General features: G+C 42.6%; 2 protein-coding genes across 5 annotated transcripts in view; one reads left to right on the forward strand and one right to left on the reverse strand.

The window, feature by feature from the left end:
- The window catches only part of rbpjb (recombination signal binding protein for immunoglobulin kappa J region b), a 67,706-nt gene extending 57,021 nt beyond the window's left edge, over nt 1-10,685 (forward strand). For both annotated transcript variants that reach the window (XM_076881773.1, XM_004562683.6), the window contains exons 4-11: nt 192-357; nt 618-792; nt 2,177-2,314; nt 2,598-2,710; nt 3,954-4,094; nt 4,330-4,485; nt 4,586-4,689; nt 6,302-10,685. In XM_076881773.1, the coding sequence (XP_076737888.1) occupies nt 192-357; nt 618-792; nt 2,177-2,314; nt 2,598-2,710; nt 3,954-4,094; nt 4,330-4,485; nt 4,586-4,689; nt 6,302-6,626 (1,318 nt within the window). In that variant the 3' untranslated portion in view covers nt 6,627-10,685. The remainder of the gene's footprint in view (nt 1-191; nt 358-617; nt 793-2,176; nt 2,315-2,597; nt 2,711-3,953; nt 4,095-4,329; nt 4,486-4,585; nt 4,690-6,301) is intronic.
- A 2,525-nt stretch (nt 10,686-13,210) lies between these two features.
- cckar (cholecystokinin A receptor) lies at nt 13,211-20,424 on the reverse strand. Of its 3 annotated transcripts, none has more exons than XM_004562685.5 (6): nt 19,955-20,424; nt 19,686-19,832; nt 18,874-19,125; nt 15,595-15,856; nt 15,012-15,139; nt 13,211-14,757 (listed from the first exon to the last, which is right to left on the reverse strand). In XM_004562685.5, the coding sequence occupies exons 2-6, from the start codon at nt 19,810-19,812 to the stop codon at nt 14,168-14,170; spliced, it is 1,359 nt and encodes a 452-aa protein (XP_004562742.2). In that variant the 5' UTR covers nt 19,813-19,832; nt 19,955-20,424; the 3' UTR covers nt 13,211-14,167. The 3 variants fall into 3 exon arrangements, with proteins under 3 accessions (XP_004562742.2, XP_076737890.1, XP_076737889.1); XM_076881775.1 differs by having other exon boundaries at nt 19,686-19,874; XM_076881774.1 differs by having other exon boundaries at nt 19,686-20,424.
- Between the last annotated feature and the right edge of the window lie 87 nt (nt 20,425-20,511).

Here is a 20,511-nt window from a genome sequence, read left to right on the forward strand (position 1 = left end):
TGTGGGATCATCTGCACAGAGACGAGAGTAAAAGGCAGAAACATTTAAAGAAGAGCTTTGGTGCTTCAGGTTTTTTGGCAACTCTCAACAAATCTCTGTCTCAAAAAATCACCACAAAAACAAATTTATTTCATCACCTCTAAAGATTTAGATGCTGGCGTTTATAGCTGCACGTGTGTCGTGTGTTCCAGGTTCTTCTGCCCTCCTCCCTGTGTGTACCTGATGGGCAGCGGCTGGAAGAAAAAGAAGGACCAGATGGAGCGAGACGGCTGCTCCGACCAGGAGTCGCAGCCTTGCGCCTTCATCGGCATCGGCAACAGCGACCAAGAAATGCAACAGCTCAACTTAGAGGGAAAGGTACAACACGCACCCACCCACACACATACTGTCACTCTGTCACTTACCTTGGCACAGGAACATGGAGTTACTCAGCAGAAGCTGCCATAGCCGTGCGGTATAGCCTCCAGGCACCCTGCAGTACAGAAACAGGAAGTCTGTCACATGCCTCCAGCACATTTGGAGCTTGTTTTTCTCCTGTAGTGCTTAATATGTTTAATATGCATGAACAGAAATGAATCTGATTGTTTATGTCTTTCTTTTTCTGCCTCCTCATTCAGAATTATTGCACAGCCAAAACCTTGTACATATCCGACTCTGACAAGAGAAAGCACTTCATGTTGTCTGTCAAGATGTTCTACGGCAACAGCGCGGACATCGGCGTCTTCCTCAGCAAGAGGATCAAAGTCATCTCCAAGCCCTCCAAAAAGAAGCAGTCCCTCAAAAATGCTGACTGTGAGTCATTTGTGATAAGTTTAGAGGTTCGCTGTGAGTGTTTACCTTTTAGATTCACTCTTCATGTCAAATCAGTGTGTAGCTCAGTCTGCCAGAGCTGTAAATTTAAACCCTGACAACAGCCTTAAACATATTAACATGCGCTTAACATGATTTACTGCATAGCCAGCTAGAGCGTTTCACGGGTCTCTCTTCTGGTTGGCTCGAGCCGCAAAATCATTCAAGATATTCGGTACAGACCACGGCCCGGACGTGCCGGCCTCGTACCCTGACGTCTGTTTGTAAAGTGGCTCTCTCTGTGAGGCTCTCGGCACTTTTGCGGTTTATTTTATGGTTCGTTTTCAGGCCTGTCGGTGTTGTAAGTTACTGCCGATGTAAACTGAAAACGTCCCGCTGTTGCTGCTTCACACTCAGGGCAGGATGCTTTTGTTGTGAAGACTTGATTGGATTTACCACAGAGTCAGCAGAGCTTCATTAGCAGCTCAGGGAAAAGTACTTTGATTCTCACTGCAGCTGGAAAACATTGGATTGGTTGTATCTCTTCTAAGATTCGCTTACCCTGTAAAAGTATGGATCAGCTGGAGTGAAGATGCCTTTACTAACACGCGTGTGTAGGGGGGGTGTTTAGACGAAGTAAGAGCGTAAATGAAACCACAATCCAACCAGAGTCCAAGCAGAAAGACTGCTTTGATACAAAAGACTAGAAGTGAAGGCAAGAACAGAGGTTAAAACCTTGGATGAACGTTAAACAGGAGGAGGCGGCACGTAGAAGACATAGTATTTAAGCACCAATGGGTGTCTCCCCAATTCCTGCACCAAAACATTTAACAGTGAATAAGGTTTGATTTCTTTTCTTCTTTAGGGAGCCAATAAGAAGGCACATGTGGGGGTTTTCTTACAGCCATTGTGAGGATATTGAGAAAAAGCTTAAAACCTTGATCAAAGCCTAAATTAAACTGCTAATTTGCATTGTTTCCATCTTGCACTGAATATTCTGAAATGTAAATGATATTTGAATTTGTCTTCTAACTTCATTTTTCTACTTGTTTTATTCTTGCATATTTTATAGCCTTAGTTTGTTCATTACTTTTTAAAATATGCTCAGAATTTTATGATTTAATGTAATTTTTTTTAAAAACAAGGTGTTTTGAGCTAATCGGTTAGTCGATCAATACTATTTCTAACCACCAGAGGGCAGTGTAGTGAAAATGGAGTGTCCAGTAACCCAGTTATGTCACATGTGGCACACCTGTGCTACACACAGGACACGTCCTGCCAGCTGGCAGACGTCTTATCTCTCTGTTATCGCGCCGACCTGAAAGCAACTTGTTTTTGGTGCGTTACGTAACCGGCCGTGTCTCCACGCTTTCGTCTCCGCCCACAGTGTGCATTGCATCGGGGACCAAGGTGGCACTGTTCAACCGACTGCGCTCCCAAACAGTCAGCACGCGGTATCTACACGTGGAGGGTGGCAACTTTCACGCCAGCTCCCAACAGTGGGGCGCTTTCTACATCCACCTGTGTGAGTCTCCATCAGGTTTCATATCTGTTACACAAGCTTCTGATCATTGATGAGAACAGCGATGCAGTTTGACAGCCTTGTCTACATGTCACCCTCTCACTGTTCATTGTAGTCGTAGCTTTGTTCTTTGTTGTAGTAATTACACACGTGATTCATCGCAGACAAAGAACGTGACGGGCTGATTGATAGATTGAATGTTGGCTTTAGTGTATAAACCAAAGCGTGTGCGTGTGGGCAGCTGGTTGCAGCATTGACTGCCTGTTCCTGTGCTTGGTGTTTGCAGTGGACGATGAGGAGTCAGAAGGAGAGGAGTTCACTGTGAGAGACGGTTATATCCACTACGGCCAGACGGTCAAGCTGGTCTGCTCCGTCACCGGCATGGCCCTGCCCAGACTGGTAACAATCACTGTTTCACAACAATGACACAATATGAAACTGTAATGCAAGGATGGACAAATCCAGCCTTTCCCGGTTAACATACTTAAGGTATTGAGTCAGATGAACGTGAACTGGACCAACCAACTAGTCTAAGACTAAGAGAAACACGTTGATATCGAATAAATGTGAGAGCTGTTTAATAGACCATATCAAAAACTGTCCAAACAACAGTATTTGAAACCATTAATCACATTCTTCAGTGATGAGTCATGCAACACTGCGGCACGTCGCATCGTGCATATTGAAGATGGCACGTTATGCTCCAAACACACTTAGAATAAACTGGCTACTACAAAAGATGTTCAATTATTATTAAAATATGACAAATTAAGGGTCACCTCTGTGTTTTAATCTGGACCTCGAGACAGGAGCATTTGTTCAGCAGATTTCCCTGCTCTAGAGGGACCTTAAAAGCTACTAATGAAATCTTAAAACTGACTGACAGCCAATACGTGGTATCACTAGCACGTGCCAACTAATGACCGTGCTGCAGCGTTTTGGACCAGCTGCTGTTGGCTAAAGCGGTGACAGACTGACGTCCAAATACAGAGCGTTACTTTGATCGAATCGAGATGAAATCGAGGCATGGATAGCTCAGTCTCAAAGTCTCTGAACCAGAGGAAAAGCTTCCCCTTTGCAGGTGACTGGAGATGAAAGAAGCTCGTTCCAACAACATCATTAATTTGTTTATCAAAAGTTAGATTGATGTCAAAGATCACTCCCGAGAGTTTTATAACTCCTTAAAAGGGCCGCGGTCATAGAGGTTAGCGGCACCAAACGCAGTGACCCCTCTTTTCCGTTTAAGTTAATAAAATTTAAACCTACCTTTGTGACGTATCCATGGTAAAACTTGGCAAATGCTGACCGTGAAATAGCAGAAAGCCTTTTTAATACTGAGTTTTTCTGAAAGCAGCAGCCTGATGTTTGTACCGTATTACTCATGTTTTGACTGAACTTCTCGTGACATTGTTTTCTTTTCTTCTGTCTTTTCTGCTTGTGTGTCCTGTCCCCCTCCTCCTTAATCTCCCTGCTCATGCAGTCCTGCATTTCATTCCCCCTTGCTTCCAGATCATTGTCATTTTTTCCTTAATTCAGTTTCTTTCTGGTTTTTTGCACTTAATTTTCTCCAACGCTCACCCTGCCCGATTCCTTTTTCCCATCGTGCAGTCGGCTAATCTGTTCCCCTCTCATGTCCTTTCAGATCATCCGGAAGGTGGACAAGCAGACGGCGCTGCTGGACGCCGATGACCCCGTCTCCCAGCTCCACAAGTGTGCCTTCTACCTGAAGGACACAGAGCGCATGTACCTGTGCCTTTCCCAAGAAAGGATCATCCAGTTTCAAGTCAGTGTCACTCTTATATCTCTACGCATCATTTCAGGGTCGCGGTCGTGTCACCCTCAGATTAAGTCAATCATACTATTCACCGATGACTGAGGATGATTGCTGTAGCGTTCTGAAAAAGGCTCCAGGCAGCCTGACTTGACATTGAATTTGAGTTCATTTCTTCTTCTGTGCCTGGCTTATTTTCCTGTGGGTAGATGTTTTGGTCAAGTTGTCTTGGGTCTCCCCCCCCCAGGCCACTCCATGCCCAAAGGAACCAAACAAGGAGATGATCAACGACGGAGCCTCCTGGACAATCATCAGCACAGACAAGGCCGAATACACCTTCTACGAGGGCATGGGCCCCGTCCACTCGCCTGTCACCCCGGTGCCTGTGGTGGAGAGCTTACAGGTATACAAAAGAGACAGTTTAGATTTTTTAAAATTCCCCCCTTTAACAGGACATTTCACCTGCACTACATCCCAGGTTTGTTTATCTTGTTTGTCTGCAGCTAAACGGCGGCGGGGATGTCGCCATGCTGGAGCTGACGGGACAGAACTTCACTCCAAATCTGCGGGTCTGGTTCGGAGACGTTGAGGCTGAGACCATGTACAGGTGGGGCTTTGTTGGGATTCACTGGGATGTGCTTTGTGTCTCAGCTTTCTGCTGCTTTTTGAACATGTTCTAGGTTACCAGGTTAAGTGAAGGGGGGAAAAGAAACCACCGTGGCTAGCTTTTTTCTTTTTTATCCCAAGATTGTTGTCCATTATGAGTAATCTGAAGAGGTAATATGCACTGTAGTTACTGATAGTTTTGGTTTGCTAATTTCCACCTTTATTTATGGACTTCACTAGAGTTGCTTTGCATGATTCAAAGTTTGAAATAATCCTCACCTGTTCTTTTCCTGACCTTGGTGCAGCCGCTCATTGTAAAACAAGCCACTGTCCTTCCCTTTAAGCCAGTTGTCTTTTGATTGGCTGCCCCCTGTAAACCACAGCAGGTGGGCGGGACTTTTGTGCTCATAGACAGAGTTGTGGCTCAGGTGGTGGAGCAGGTCGCGTACTAATCATTGGTGGTTCAATCCCCGTCTGCTCCTCTATGCTTCAAGGAGCCTTCCGCGAGATACTATCTCCAAGTTCTTCTCAGAAGAAAGCACTTACATAGAAAGTGTGTGAGGGTGAATGAGGCAAGTGTAAAGCCATTTGAGTGCTCGGAGTAGAAATGAACCAATCCTTTTACCATTTACCTTTTAGCTGTGTACCTGAGATGGACACATTAGGAGTATCCCATTTCACTGATGTCATACAAAGCCCCTATAGTAGGAAAAAAACAGCTGAGGTTTTAGAGCAGTCTGATCATCAGAGAGAAAGAGCCATCCATCTCTTTTCCTCTGCTTATTTAACTCAGAGCTGTGGGAACAAGGAATTTCTTGTAAATACACTGTCTTCATGTTTTGAGAGTAAGGCTCATATTAAACATGACCAATGTTTAATATGAGCATAAATGACGTATTCAGTTAAAGAACAAAGTGTTTACTCTCTTGCTCTTAATACTTATTAGTGGCAACTTCAGATTAGTTAATATAATTTGCCCATTTTGTGTTAGCTGTATGTATTTATTAGACAATATACCACACATACCTTGTAAAATCCCCCTTTCTTAACTTATCCTGTCATGTTGAGTTTCTCCGAGCGACTAATCTACATGTGTTTATCGTTGCCACACATCAAAGTGACCACCTACCTAAGTCAGTGCAGGTCTACCGAGCCTCCAACCCATGCACTCTGTGGATGGGTCTAAACATATACCGAGGTCCCCGCACTGCTTGGGTATATATTTAGACTTATAGGCGATAACGTTGGGCAGCAGGGAATTTGTCAGCTGATATATTACTCACTGTACATTATGCCATGTGTGAGCTGGAGAATCTGTAAACAGCACTGCTTTATGGCAGTAATGGGTTTGTTATGGTTCGGTCATGTTTGCTGAATTAACCAGGAATCCCAAAATGGTTTTACGAGTTGATTTTCAGTGTTATGTTTCTTATATGTAAAAACCCAATTTTCCAAAATCCACAGAGAGCTGATTTACTGAAGCGTGAGCTCCTTGTGACTCACTGATTTGGTCTAATCCTTATAAAGTCAAAGTAAAAACGAATAGAAGCTCCACCCTAACTCCAGACGGAGTCTTTCCTGCAGTGTGACTCCATCATCGTGTCTCCCTGCAGGTGTGCCGAGAGCATGCTGTGTGTGGTGCCCGACATCTCCGCCTTCCGCGAGGGCTGGCGCTGGGTGCGACAGCCCGTCCAGGTGCCCGTCACTTTGGTGAGGAACGACGGCATCATCTACTCCACCACACTGACCTTCACCTACACGCCAGAGCCGGGACCGAGGCCACACTGCAGCGCCGCCGGCGCCATCCTGCGGGCCAGCAACTCGGGCCTGCTCAGCAACAGCAGCCAGGAGGCCGGCTCCAGCGTCTACGGCTCCAACAGCACTTCCAACGCAGGAGTCACGTCTTCTTCCTCCACCGCCGCAGCCGTGGTCTCCTAACGCACACATGGGGGGGGCACTCATACATGCCTTGAGAGCAAATATACCCTGAGGTATATGAAGACTATAGGAAATAAACAAAACTGACTCTAAAAGTGCTGCGTTCATTTTGGATACAAAGAAGCTGCAAAGGAAAACAAAACAAAAGAATCGGTGGGACAGAGGAGCCCTACGCAGAGGGAAATCTGAAGGAGTGACATCACAACGTTGTCAGCTGATGGGAATAAACGTATATAAAGTGCTCCTTGACACGCCTCCCCACCCCAGCCCCCCCACTCTCTTCTCCTGTGGTTACTTTAGGGACCTGCCTGTCCAGTTCTGGTGTTGGGAATGAGTGAATTCCTGCAGGCTCAGAGCACCAGCACCTTTCTACAGCTGTGAGGACGGAAACCACAACAACAGTACATCCACCGTGTGCATCCCACCTCCCCTTTATCCTCCCCGCTCCGTTTTAATTTTTTTGTAATTATTCCTTTTTGTTTCTCACATTCACGTCTGAAACCCTTACCAGGGGTGGGGGCGGGGGTGGTTTGGATGTGTTGTTGTTGGAGGGAGTGCAAGGATGCAGAGGGACACACATAAAACGTGACGATAACATAGTTTTTATGGACCAAGGATCTTGTATAAGCTTTAGTAAAGGTACATTTTTCTCCATACCTTTTTTTGTATTAAACATATAGTACACTTTTGTTACCAAATAGTTTCTATTCTTCCTCTGAGCTTGGGCTTTGTTTTTATTTTTATTTTTTCTCCCCTTCGAGGTCCAAAATCCCAACCTGTATGTTATTGTGACCTTACTTCAAACGCCTTTTTTTGGGTTTCATTTTGATATACTTGCTTCTTCTTTTTGGGGAAAAGTCTGAAGTCTTGGGTTGGGTTTTTATTTTTTTAATTTTTTTTTTAAGATTTTACATAAGCAAAGATCTTTTTGTTTGTTTTGTTCTGTTTTTTTGCTTTTGAAAGGGGACAAACCTCAGAGGGCCTATTTTTATCATTGGTTTTTAATGAAGTCTTTAAGAAAAAAAAAAAAAAAAAGAAAAGCTTTAAGCAACGCCTCTGCCTTGCCTGCAATACTCTGTGTGCGCTGTGTCTCCTGGAAAGTATACACATCAGTACATGTCACACGGAGCCATAGCAACATCTGCAGAACACGAAAGCGGTCTTCTGCGAGAGCAAATCCGTCTGCCGCTTTCAAACTAATGTACCGAGCGTAGTCTTCGACTTCAAAGGATAGCCTTAGTACTGTATATTCTTACTGTGTATACAGGTAAGCCAGTCACATATCTGATAATATCCTTTATCTGTCACTGCTAACGTATCCAATAATGTAGTGTCTCGAAACTTGCACCTAGCAAAGGTGTCTTCCAGTCCGTGCTGTAGTTCTGGTGGCATTTATCTCCAAAAACACAAAAAACAACAGAGGGGGGGGAAAAGACACTTTCAATTTGATGTGGCCTTACTGAAAACTTCAAATAGAAGAAGGAAAAACACTTCAGTTTTCTTATATGCTGTTTACTCACCTTGGGAGAACCTGTGCATAGCACAAAAGCTAGCCGACGCCTCGCTTCTCTGCTGTTTGGAGCTCATCGCCGCGGCTCTCCAACCACCTTCCCCGTGCAGAGCAGCCTTCTGAAGGGAGCCTTCATTCCCAGTGTACAAGTACAATAACCCACTTTTTTTTTTTAAACTCTCACACTGGTGCCCGGCACCTTCTCACTTTTTGGTACAACGTCTCACGAGCACTGTAAGCTCTTTTTCAGCCTTCTTCTTCTTTGGTTTTTCTCAATGTTATTTTTCTTTAAAGAAAAAAAGTCCTGTGGTTTAATATGTTGGCCGAGCAAGCGTGTGTACATTGTGAACTCACTGTCCGAGTAGTTGCACTCATTCATGTTCGATGGCGAGACCTGTAGGAGTTATAAAGGCCTTCTAAAAGTGTATTACTGAAAATGTGCATTTCCAAAACATAACAGCAATATTGTACAGGTCATCTCATCAGTTTTTGTTTTCGTTTCGGGTTTTGTCCGCCTGAGCACTAGTTCACCAGCCAGCAAATATATATGTGTATGTGTGCGTGCGTGTTTCATATACAGTCGCTGTAATCGGTGTATTGAGTCAGACTCGCTCCGCGTCCTCTCCGAGAAAAAGGAAAAAACAACTTTTATTGGTGTTTTTTTTTTTTTTTTAAATGTCTTCCACCGGGATCTAAACGTCTGATAAATGTGGATAAAACATTCAAAGGCAATACTTGTGATCGCAGTATTACAGTACAACTGTATACAAAGAACAATACTGTGACTTGAATGCGTGCTTAATGAAGTATTTCAGTTTTTCTTATTCGCGCCCTCGAAACAGGAACACACAGACTCATTTGCCCCCCCCCCCCCCCACACGCTTCCATGTAAAAAATAAAATAAAAAAATAAAAATATTAATAAGAGAAAAGTTTAAATTATGCCCCTCCCCCTTCTTCCCCCATTTTGCCGTTCTTGCCCACCTGTGTGTCGTTAATGTTAAATGTTTTATATTGTAATATTGATATTTTTTAAATTATTGGTACAAAGTTTCCCCTTGTCTTATGTCCACACACAAAAAAAGAATTAAAAACGGAAAAAAAACCTAGAAAAGTGCATTATTGGCCGTGCTGCCTGAGTCTGGCCGCTTCCTGTTTGTCCTGGAAACGTGGAGGAAGTCGTAGAAGGTGCTGCAGCTGCCGCCGCGTAGCATCAAAAACCCAACATTTGGCGCTTCTTCTTCTGCAGCGTGTCGAGCTGCAGGTCCAGCCCTCCCCGCCCCAAAGCCCTTTATTCTGCAGGATGGAGGTCACGAAATCTGAACTGTAGATTTTTAACTTCTTTGTCTTCGAGCTCTAAATTCAGCGTCTGCATCGCCTCCGCCGCTTTAGGCTGACCACCCATCCTCCTCCTTCCTCCCCTTTGGCTACAGAGCAGCTTCGCCACTTTTGTTGTAAACTAACACACACAAATAAGGGGGTGATGCACGCTTTTCTCTGAAAATGTGTCGCCTTGACAATCCGAGCTGGTTTACAGTTTTGTTTTGTTTTTTTTCTCTCTCTTAAAACATCTGGAGTTTTAAGGGACAAAGGGAGGATACACGTAACCAGATTAGAGGGGTGATTTTTAAAAAAAGAAAAATGTTACATGCCTTCTTTAACTTTCGATAAAGCTTTTTCACGAGGAAAAAAAGCAACAAACCACCATCTCATTGTCTGTTTTGCAGATCTTTTTCACATTGTGTGCATGTGACTGGTCTTTTTTTTTTTTTTTTTTTACACCTCCAAAAGCAGCTGTTTTTTGTTTTTTTGTTTTTTTTAAATAATGAGCTCTGAACAATGTATGTATCCTCTAATATGCCAAATGTCTTTTATAATGTAGTTTTCATGCACTGCTAAACAAAAACAGGGCAGAGTGAGAGGCAGCTTTAAACAGACTTTTGTTTGTGTGTTTAAAAAAAAAAAGTTAAAAAAAAAAAGAGTGTGGAGCCCTTTCTCTGTCGCACTCAGCCTTACTTCTCCTCAAGACTTATTCGGCTGTTTGCACTACAGAGCGCTAACTTTTCTATTTCTCTCACACGTTTCATCCTCACTCACATTTTCCTCGCCTTTATTTTCTTCTTTTCCCACCTTTTTAACACGCAGCCTGTTGCGCTTAGCTTGCAGATCACCTTTTATTTATCATTTCCTCCTCCTCTTCTTCCTCACACCCCTCCACTATCTTCCACTTCTCTCACTGTATCTGTGTATTATTCTAGTAAAAATGGTAAGCAGAGGTGTCATTGTGGTAGTATACTCAGTGCTCAAAGGGTTGCTGATGGTAGAAACCTGTGCCGTTTGTAACATTTAGCAATAACGTCAAAAACAAAGGGGACGGTTCTTTTTTTTTTTGTTTTTTATAACATAACGTTAGTTTGTTTTTTGTACATATTGCAGCTCCAGATCATTGCTCAAATCTGTATGTCATTAAAAGAAGAAAAAAAATGAGAAAAAAACTTGCAATATTGGCATAAAAATGAGAAATAAAAAAAAAAGTGATGTAAAATCTCACTTTGTGTGTTTTTATGATGATTCTTTGATTATTTTTAGCTTGAATCATGATTGTAGCTGAAGAGAAGAAATAACCCATTATTGACATTTATTTATTTATTTGGTGTGTAAACAACAGCATCCAATGACGCTTCAACATCTGGTGGCTGCAAGGTGACTGCAGGTGGGGAGGTTTGGGCATTTACCAAGCCCAAATGGAGCTCTTATCTGACGAACTCCCAGTGGATCGTCTTTCCTTTAAGTCCTCTGTCTTTAAAGCTGTTAAAAGCTCTGAATCGCTCTGCTGAAGTGTGCGCACGCACTGACTTTATATGGTCGATGGATCGCAGATTTGCAGGAGATCACAACATCTTCCACCAAAGCCAAACTCAGGTGTATATTACAAAGCAATATAAATCACTTGACTCACTTTTGTACATTCAGGTCTGAACCCATTACCTCGATATTGAACGAAACACGCAGCCATTGCACTTTAAAGTAATAATTTACAGTGGAACATTAGGGCTATATTTACAGTGAAAAAGTTGCTACAGCAGTGCTGCTATATTTAACATTTAACTGGAAATTGGATGGATAATACCAGGAATTGGCCCTTTGAAGAGGAGTTGCAGGTGTTTTGAGTCCCAGAAAAAGATAAGGCCCCTGCGTGCCCACGAGGTGGGTCAAGGACAGCAGCAGAGCAGTTTGTGCAGCGAGCGATTGAGTTATGGCTGATCTGCAGCGTGGGGATCAGACGACACATAAAATGTTGTTTTCAAGCACAAGTTTACACAGCTAGGTGCTTAAAATTCCTAAATATCGATATTATAGCTCATTTCGAGCCTGTTTACACTTGGTTTGAAATGCATCTTGGGCAATCGGGTCACAAGCGGACAGCGTTATATACACGCGTAAACAACCACAGAGATGTGATCACTCAGACCCATTGCCTTGGTGGTCCGGGACACATTAGGCAACGTGCTTTTTGTGGTGTAATAGTTAATGTTTCCTGGTCTGTGCCCAGCGAGGACGTCATTGATGCAGGATGTGGTGGTAGCAACTGACCTTGTCCTGGCTGATATCAATTGCCGGAAAACCCCATACAAGCATATTGTTCATTGAAAAACATTTCAATTTCATCCAGACTGGCGCTTGTCTAGTGCTTTGACCTTCTTGAGCAAGGATGGGCAATTCATTTTCCCAAGGGGCTACATAACAAACTGGGACTGTTGTGGAGGGCCCAGTTTGTTATGTGGCCCCTTGGGAAAATGAATTGTCCACCCCTGCTCTAGTGGGACTTGTGGAGCTAGTAAGAAAATGAACTGAAGTGGTTAGCTGAACACCTCGAAGATGCATAATAGGTGTTAACAGCAACGTGTCTCCGCTATCCACTTGTTTGATTCATTGAAATGCATCTTATAACCAAATGCAAATAAGGGGTTTGTTTTTTCTCAATGTCTTCTAGAGGTGCTTGTCACAAGCATCGAGCTAAACATCAAGCTAAATGAGCTAAGCATCTTTGCGTTAGCTCATTTAGCGCTCAGAAATTTTAAACTGGCAACACTTAAACATTAAAGGTTACTCAGTGTCTTTGGCTCAGATTCTGCCTAATAAAGCCGACATGGTAATCACCAGCTCAAAGTAAATTTAATTTTATTGATTGATTAGGTATTCTTGGCTTTGTAAAACTGATTAGATAAGTTTGAATTTCAATCTGTGGTGTAATTGCTAAAGTCTCACTAATAGAGGGAATTTTGGTAGCAAATTAGGAACAAGTAAAAAATTATACATTTTTCACATCATTTGAATATGAATACTTGTAAATTCCAGTGGGAAGGTACAATTTGTGCAGCTGTAACAGTACAGTTGGACTTTAGTGACAATAAGCTTTAAAGGTTACATAAATAAAATACATTCCTTCAGCAGAGAATCTGTCACACTAATGGACTGTAAAAAAAAAAAAAACATGACGCTCCCAGCCAGTTTTAAATTAAAGCTCTGAACATAACCTGTCCCAGACAAGGTTATAAGTTGTCATGGAAATATAGTCAGACTAAACAAAAAAACAAAAAGCATCTTGCTAACTCGTTATACAACCCTCTAATCTTCAAACTATACTTGTAGCTTGAACTTTTTTTTATGTATATATAAAATCTGGAATTGCATGTTAAATTGTTATGTCATTTCCCGTAACAGGCTAGCTATGCAGAAATCATCGCACTAGTTTGCATTGAATTAGCTTAACACAAATAGCATAATTGCAAAACAAATATTGCATTTGTATTTGTACATGTGAATTACATATAAAAGCAGCAAAATATTAGTGACCTTTAGAGCCAGTAATAGTAGGATTCTTCACGAGTATTTATAGAGTATCTTTTATCTGCCATTAAAAGCATTTTCCCACCTTTTCCTTCAAAGCTTTATTCCACTTTCCCGCCCTAAATAGCCTTTTTAATGCTCTTCCCACCATTAAGAGCTTTATTTCAGTTTTTCTTGCCATTAATAGCTCTGTTTTACATTTCCCACCAATAGTGTTTTCTAGGTTTCCCGCCATTAATAGCTTTACTTTACTTTTCTTTCCATTAATAACATTGCTAATTGCTAAGCTAGCCACTTGATATCCAGGTTAAATGTTTTCTTTAAGTCGGCCTTTACTTATGTTTAAAAACTTGCTGTTACGCAACAACTTTAATGATTCTAATAATACAAAGAATAACACATATTAAAAGCTTTAGAAAGCACATTTGGATACATTACAAAATAACTGGAAATCAGTGGTTGTCATTTATAAATGAAAGCTAAAGCGCATTTGTTTAGTTTCTCATTTGTCATTTTATAAAAGATAGTTGGGTTTTTATTTATTTATTTATGCTTAAAGGTCATGTTGGCTTAAAAGGTCATTTTTCACCATTGTAATTTATTGGGATTAACGTCATCAAATCTTTAGATCAGCTATTAAAAAAATAAAAGTAAAACTTTATTGAACTTTCAGTGCATCAATTAACCCATTTAAAATGATAAAAATTGACCTCTCTTTGGCACTGCGTGTTATGTGAAAAGCTGCCCACGTAATGCACGTGGATCAAATGAAGCATGTGTAAATACTGTTTGGTTACTGTACAGTTCAGAAGCAGTTTCTAGCGTGTATAAAACAAAAGCAAGTAAAATGAAAACTGATTCTCTGCTTCATCAGAACTTTGCACTTTTCCGACAAGCTTGTGGGCCCTAAAAGCAAGTATGAACAGGCATCACTTGGCCACTCTGCAAGCTTTATGGAAACATTTATGATAAAGTCACAGCTGTGACTTTACGGACGGCACACCACATCTGCTCCACAGTCTCTGCCTACTTGTCACATTAAAATAGTGGCGCTAAAGCAACATGTTTGCTTAGTCTCGAAAGCACTGTGACAGCTTTTCGCAAAAACAACAAACCACAGCTCTCCATCTTATGCTTGCACTTGGGCCAGTACACTTGGTGCACAGACGGATCAATCCGACTTAAGTCAGCTCACTCCAGGCTGATGCACGGATGCCTGTGTAGGTGAAGCGTGTGCTGCTTCCACTTGGCGACGTGTGACCATTCTGCTCAGGGCTCTTGGGCCCTTCTCGCGGTCTGCCCGCTTCCCCTTGGGTTAGTCTGCTTCCAGCTGACCTCGTCAAGCCACTACTGCCTCCACCACCCCTCCTGAAACAGCTGCAGCAGGAGAAGGTAGCCAGCATACCCTGGCGGAAGCGCTTGTTCATGAAACAGTAAATGATGGGATTGACGCAGGCCGAAGTGTAGGAGAGCAGGTGGATGAAGGAGATCGGCGCGCCGGTGAGACGGTAGGCCGAACGCTGGTCGAAAGCTTGCCATGCATTGACCACGAAGACCGGGGTCCAGCACAGGAAGAAAAGAAACACAATGACCAGCAGCATTCGGATAACGCGTTTCTTAGCCATCAGGTTGGACGTGGAGCTGCCGCTGCCACACACGCGGCCCATCATGGAGCTACCGGTGTTCATCGTCAAACTCTTCTTTTTGGATGGCTGCAGGTAACAGCCATCGCTGTCACCTGGCTTAATGCTGCTAGTGCTGGACTGTCTGTCTGCAAGGGAAGATAATAATAAACGGATTTATCGCTAGCATAAAAAAGAAGTTCAAAGCCGCCAATTCCATCAGTGAGCAAGTGAAGCAGTCCCCCCCAAATAGCCCATGTTTTCAGAAACTTTAGCTAGAGTGCCCCAATGTTAAAGTAGAGAAGATACAATTCATATTAATCGATCTTTGCTTTTAACTGTTAACATTCAAAATAACCACATTTTAAAAACTTTTGTTACTTTCTGTGCTCAGGTACCATACCTCTGCCAACTTTCCTGTTGGACATCTCAAACTTGATGCCCCGGTAGAGCTCTATTGAGATGAGTCCATAGGCTGTCATCATTACGATCCCAGGGATAAGGAAGAGCAGCAACAATAGGGACACATACCTGGAAAGAAAGATATTTCGGGTGGGGTGAGAGAATACATGAGCTTCACACATACCTCAAATGTGTGGTTTCTCTTACTGTTTGTACTTAGTGAATACCAGAACCCCCTCATCAGTCACTTCTACACTATTTTATACATTTAATTGCTTAATTGTTGAGCATTTAAATTTTAAATCTTCCCGTGCAGCATTTGTCTTGACTGATTAACAACATTAGCAGCAACTGAAAAATGAAAACTTTTACTTTGAAGAGTCAAATCTGTGTCTCGCATAAACATCTTCCCAAAAAGATGTCTCTCGCCAGCAGCACCAAGCTGAGAAAATCAATAAAGTGCCCATCTGAAATTAGCAAAGGGATATTTTTTGCTACCTCTCAGGCCGAGTACATCCAAGCGTGAAGATGCCTCAGAAGGACAGTTTAGCACTTTTTTTGGGGGGGGGGGAGTTTCAGCTCACCAGGACTGCTGGATGATGTCGTTGGGCCACACCAGGCGGCACATGTGCCCAGTGCTGTTGTTGAGGCGGGTGAAGGGCTTGAGGGTGCTAAAAATGGGGTAGGGCAGCATCAGTATAAAAGACCCCAACCAGGTGGCAGTGATGACCTTGGCAGCGTGGGATTTTGTCTGCCACACCCTGGAGGTGAGGGGGTTGCAAATGGCACTGTAGCGCTCCAGGGAGATGGCCACCAGGTTAAAGGTGGAGACGCTCACAGAGACACCTGCAGAGGTCAGAAAATCCACACAGTTCTGATTGGCTGAAACTTCATTCATTACATCATCATTACAGACTAATGTAGAACACTGCATTTTTTTCTAATGTGTTACATTTGTTTTAAAAGGAATATCAGACAAACCAGCAGCAGCTGCGTGACGCTGTCATATCAGCAGCTTGATTAATCTGTGCCGTGAAGAATTAAAGCAACTCTGTGTTTGTGTGTTTTACAGAATAGTCATCGGAACTTGTTTGGCTTTACCACCACATATAAAACCACAACAAGTGCATTCACTCTTTACAACGAAATTACAACCAAAAGACCATTAACCTAGCTTAGCATAAAAAAAGTAAACTTAATAAAAAAGGACAGCTTTACCCCACATTCATCTATATTTATTAAATCTGCAAATTTAGAAAATTGTATATTTAAAAAATGGCCTCAAAATGACTCGTATGATAATTTACACTTTGGTCTTATTATGTTTACGTCTCTCTTCTCTTTGCTTGTCTCCTCTGCCTTGTGTCTGCTTTGCCAGGACACACAGAGGTGAGCAGAGAAAGACCAGATAGTGAAACAGAGAGCAGAGGAGTGTGGCTCCCAAGGGTCTTAAACCTGCTCTCTTTTTAGCCAGCAGGGGGCGACTCCTCTGGTTGAACCCAGTTCTGTCAAAATGAAACAAATACGTGTGAAGTAAGAACTGAAGTTTAGGCATCTGTAATCCTTTGACTACCAATTCTCACTTCATCCACAGACCTGCTTTGCATTTTTTAGAAAGATGCCACCGCAACACTAATCGTCTATTAATAAGTGTTAATCGTCATCTTTCTCTTCTCCCCCTGTGTGCTGCATCTCCCACAAATCATCCTCACAACATGTCACTGACTTTACAGTAATGTCGCTGCACACGTTAATGCTCCACCACATTAAATTTAACTGCTGAGCTGCGACAGAGCACATCCTGCGCTGCCTGTCAGCGCGGCAGCAGTGGCGCGCTCAGAAACAACAACAGGATGCACAAACACACTTGAAATAGCTGCTTTGTGCAATCCGAGAGGACACACAAACAGACAGATGATGCAACAATCCCGGGAGAGCTTTGTGATTTTGAGGAATGAGCTAAATGAAAAATGAAACTCACATTTCCTTGCGGACGTGTAATTTAATGAAAATGAAATATTAGCAGTAGATACAACATCGGTAATGAATGCACCTTATTACAGAGCTCGCAGCGAGAAAATGTGATTCACATGTCTGATGGGACTGACTCATCTCCTTTGAAGCTGTCAGTATGGAAGTTTTCAAATGCCCGAATAAAGATAAATGAAACTCTGAAAGGAAGTGACACAGAAGGACAAACTGAGGCAGCGAGTCTTAAAAAGCAAAAAACTCCAAAGAAAAAAGATTTATGTTGCTTTTTGTTGAAAGTACTTGAAAATATTTTGATTGTGACTTTTGAAAAATGTTTAAATCTTCCATAGATTGTGGCATCTGCTGCTAACTGCATGGAAATGATAAAACTTTTTGACTGTAAAACAAACAAACAAGAAACAGGAAACCCCCAAACACTCACTGACGCCATTCGGCACCACAAACCACAGATCTACCTGTGGGGCTTCGTACTCTGTGCAACGCGCAGCCCTCTCTATCTTTAGACCCTTGTTTCCGGTTTGGAAATCCATCCTCCATAACAGAGACCTCAAGTCTCCATAACAGAGACCTGATGTCTGGTGATGGTGATGAGCTAAATTACTGGAAGCAGATGCATCATGGTCTTCAGCTATGCAGCCTCAGTGGTATAAATTGAGGCTGTGCAGTCCAGAGGGGCTGGATGAATGTTACATTTGATGTCACTGATCCTTTCAGACTCGTGTTGGCCGGTTGGATGCGTTTAATTAGAAACGATTTATTTATTTTTCTCCCCCTCATTGGAAAAAAAAAGAAGCCATGTGATTATGCAAAGTTGCAATTATTTTTTGCACCTCACCATGATTGGTTTAAGAACTTGCAATAGATGTGTGTGGAACGATCCAAATATCGATAGTATCGATACCACCGCTATCGGATCGATACTTTGCATCTTTACTCTGAGCTGTGTTGAATAAAATTACACCTCAAACATGCACTGTGGAAAATGTCTGAACCTTTTTTGTTGACTGTCATGTGTATTTTATTTATAGCCTATAGCACATTTAAACAATAGAAGCTGTTGGGTAGATTTCAATTTCAGGTCTCAAAAAAATCCAGTTTCAAAATCCATGAAAAGCTGAAATGAGTGTTTTGTTGTGTTAACTGATTATTGTGGAAGGTAGAAATGAAAGTTTTTTTAATGGCCATTAAAACGTCTACAAAAATTTGTAATCTGAGCTGCCTTCCTAGTGTAAAAGTTTCAGTATCGGTGTTGGTATCGTGCCCTTGCATTTAATTGCATTTACTTGATATCTGACCGATACCAAAATTACTGCTCGTTATTGCACAGCTTTAACTATCGATGATATCCCAGAAACCTGCTGGTGTGCTGCATGCATGAACGCAAATTCCGCCTTTTCTGAATTCATCTTATAATACACCCTGATTTTATCTATTTTTATATTTATACTGACAAACTCATAAAAAAAGCTCCACTCTCGTGTTCAGCGTGTCTGAACATCTCTGAGCCACGCTGTTTTTAGCTGACTCTCATTAAAGCTCCGGGAGGATTTGAAAATACAGGGAAATGAACCGGGCTCTGGACATGCCCTCAGATTACTTTAATTAGCATCTGTATGATTCCATTACCAACACAATTCAAAACACGATAATAACTCACAGAGCTGGGGAACTGGGTCATGTTTGTGTGGCATGTTAGGAAGCCTTGAACTGGAGGACAGATGTGCACTGGTGTGAAACTTTATTTAGTTCATTCAGACGCATTTGGACATATTTTAACTGATTAAATCAACTAAAATAGTCATGTTTTAACAATCACAACAATAAACAACTTGGGCTGTCGATTAATATGAAGAATCGTGGAGGACACGTACCCATGAAATACATCACCAGCTTGCATGTGCCGTTGCCGAAGATGAAGTCCCTCATGAGGTTGGGGATAAGGGTGAAGGGGATGCAGACTAGGGACACCATCAGGTCGCTGACGGCCAGAGACAGTAGGAACAGGTTGGTGACGGTCCTCATGCGCCGGTTCCTGACCAGGACGGCGATGATGAGGCTGTTCCCCAGCACGCTGAGGAGGAAGATGAGGCTGTAGAGGGCGATCCGCACTGTCTGGTTGATGTCTGTGGAAGTGGGGCACAGTACGAGTTTACACGCACACAGATACCAGTTTCTATATTTATTTAAATGAATGCACAGCCCGTATGCTAAAACCCCCCATAATGTTTATAAAATAGCCACTCATATGCATTTAGGCTGTAACCACAGAGAGACCTGGAATATCTTCAGGATTTGTATTCATTTTGGGGGTTTTAGCCTCAACAACGTCGCCACTGATGCGTCTTTGGTCTCTATTTAAGTCCTCAAAGTGCACAAAGATAGTTCAGTTCATTTGACATATGCGGACTCAGTGAGCAGTGACAGCATTATGTGTCACTACTCACATACAGCGGACTACATTAGCTTTGAGAAGGACCTGAGCCATATGCGTAATGCGCACTGACGCACGAAAAATGCCCAAAGCAGTCGCTCTTACGGTACAAGCCCGAGTAGAATAAACGCGGTTTGAGCAACTAAATAAATACATTTTTTAAAAAAAAGGAACATCGGACTTTTGAATGGAGTGGTCTAAAATTGCACAAGATGTCCCTCGGCATTTTGCTGGCGGATAAAGTCGCTGTACCTTTGGGTTCTGGTAAGATGTCTTGCTCGCTCTCGCACTCGGAAATATTCTTGATCCCAAAACTGCACAAAATCCTGTTGAGGTCCGTTGAGTTTATCAGCATGTCGTGGATTGTAAACGTCTCCATTTCGCAGTTTCTCCTATAGCCTCGAGTAGAAATCAGTCATATGAACATCAACCGGAATGCTCCTTCGAGAAAAGAAAAATGCTCCAGGGTATTTGCACGGAGAAATACTAAGCATCCATAGTGATTTTATTATTATTATTACCTTATTTAACGAGGCAATAAAAAGTAGAGGGGATGACAATAATAAGAGCAGGACTGCTCTCTACAAGTTCCCGTGCGCTCTCGGCGTAGCGTGCTGGGCTCCTCTGGTGCTCCACATTTCCAACTCCTGACAGCATGTGGAAGGGTCTCGCTCTTGAAAGCTCAGCCCGCCTCTTTGGACCCCCCCCCCTCCTTTTCTTTAAATCACCACGTGTCAAACCATGGCACTGATAGAGAGAGAGGGAGAGATAAGAAGGGCTGATAGATTATAGTCCGGCTCATTTGGAGGAAGGTTGAAGCCAAAACGTCAAAAATTCAAATGTACCGAATTGCAGTCCTTCACCTGCCGTCGGCTATCCATATATCCCACGCCCCCCCGCCCGAATTTCACCGTGGAACTGCAGGACTGGAGGAGCTCTTTTACCTTTTACTCTAGTTTGAGTTGTTCTGACGGGTGGAGGAGCAGGCTGTCGTTATTTAGAAGTCAGTCACACTGACTATTGTTTCACTCCCTCACACGAGAAGAGACAAGTCATAATTATAGTCTTGGGAGTTGTT

The sequence above is a fragment of the Maylandia zebra genome, linkage group LG3, assembly GCF_041146795.1.
Source record: "Maylandia zebra isolate NMK-2024a linkage group LG3, Mzebra_GT3a, whole genome shotgun sequence".
In the NCBI taxonomy this organism is placed as follows: Eukaryota; Metazoa; Chordata; class Actinopteri; order Cichliformes; family Cichlidae; genus Maylandia; species Maylandia zebra.

Excerpts from the sequence above, each read along its gene's own strand:
- cckar (XM_004562685.5), bottom strand. The coding sequence starts at position 19,812 with ATGGAGACGTTTACAATCCACGACATGCTGATAAACTCAACGGACCTC. Across the intron at positions 15,857-18,873 it reads GCTGGTGATGTATTTCATGG|GTGTCTCTGTGAGCGTCTCC; the intron begins GTACGTGTCCTC and ends TGACCTCTGCAG. Across the intron at positions 14,758-15,011 it reads CAACAGGAAAGTTGGCAGAG|ACAGACAGTCCAGCACTAGC; the intron begins GTATGGTACCTG and ends CTTCCCTTGCAG.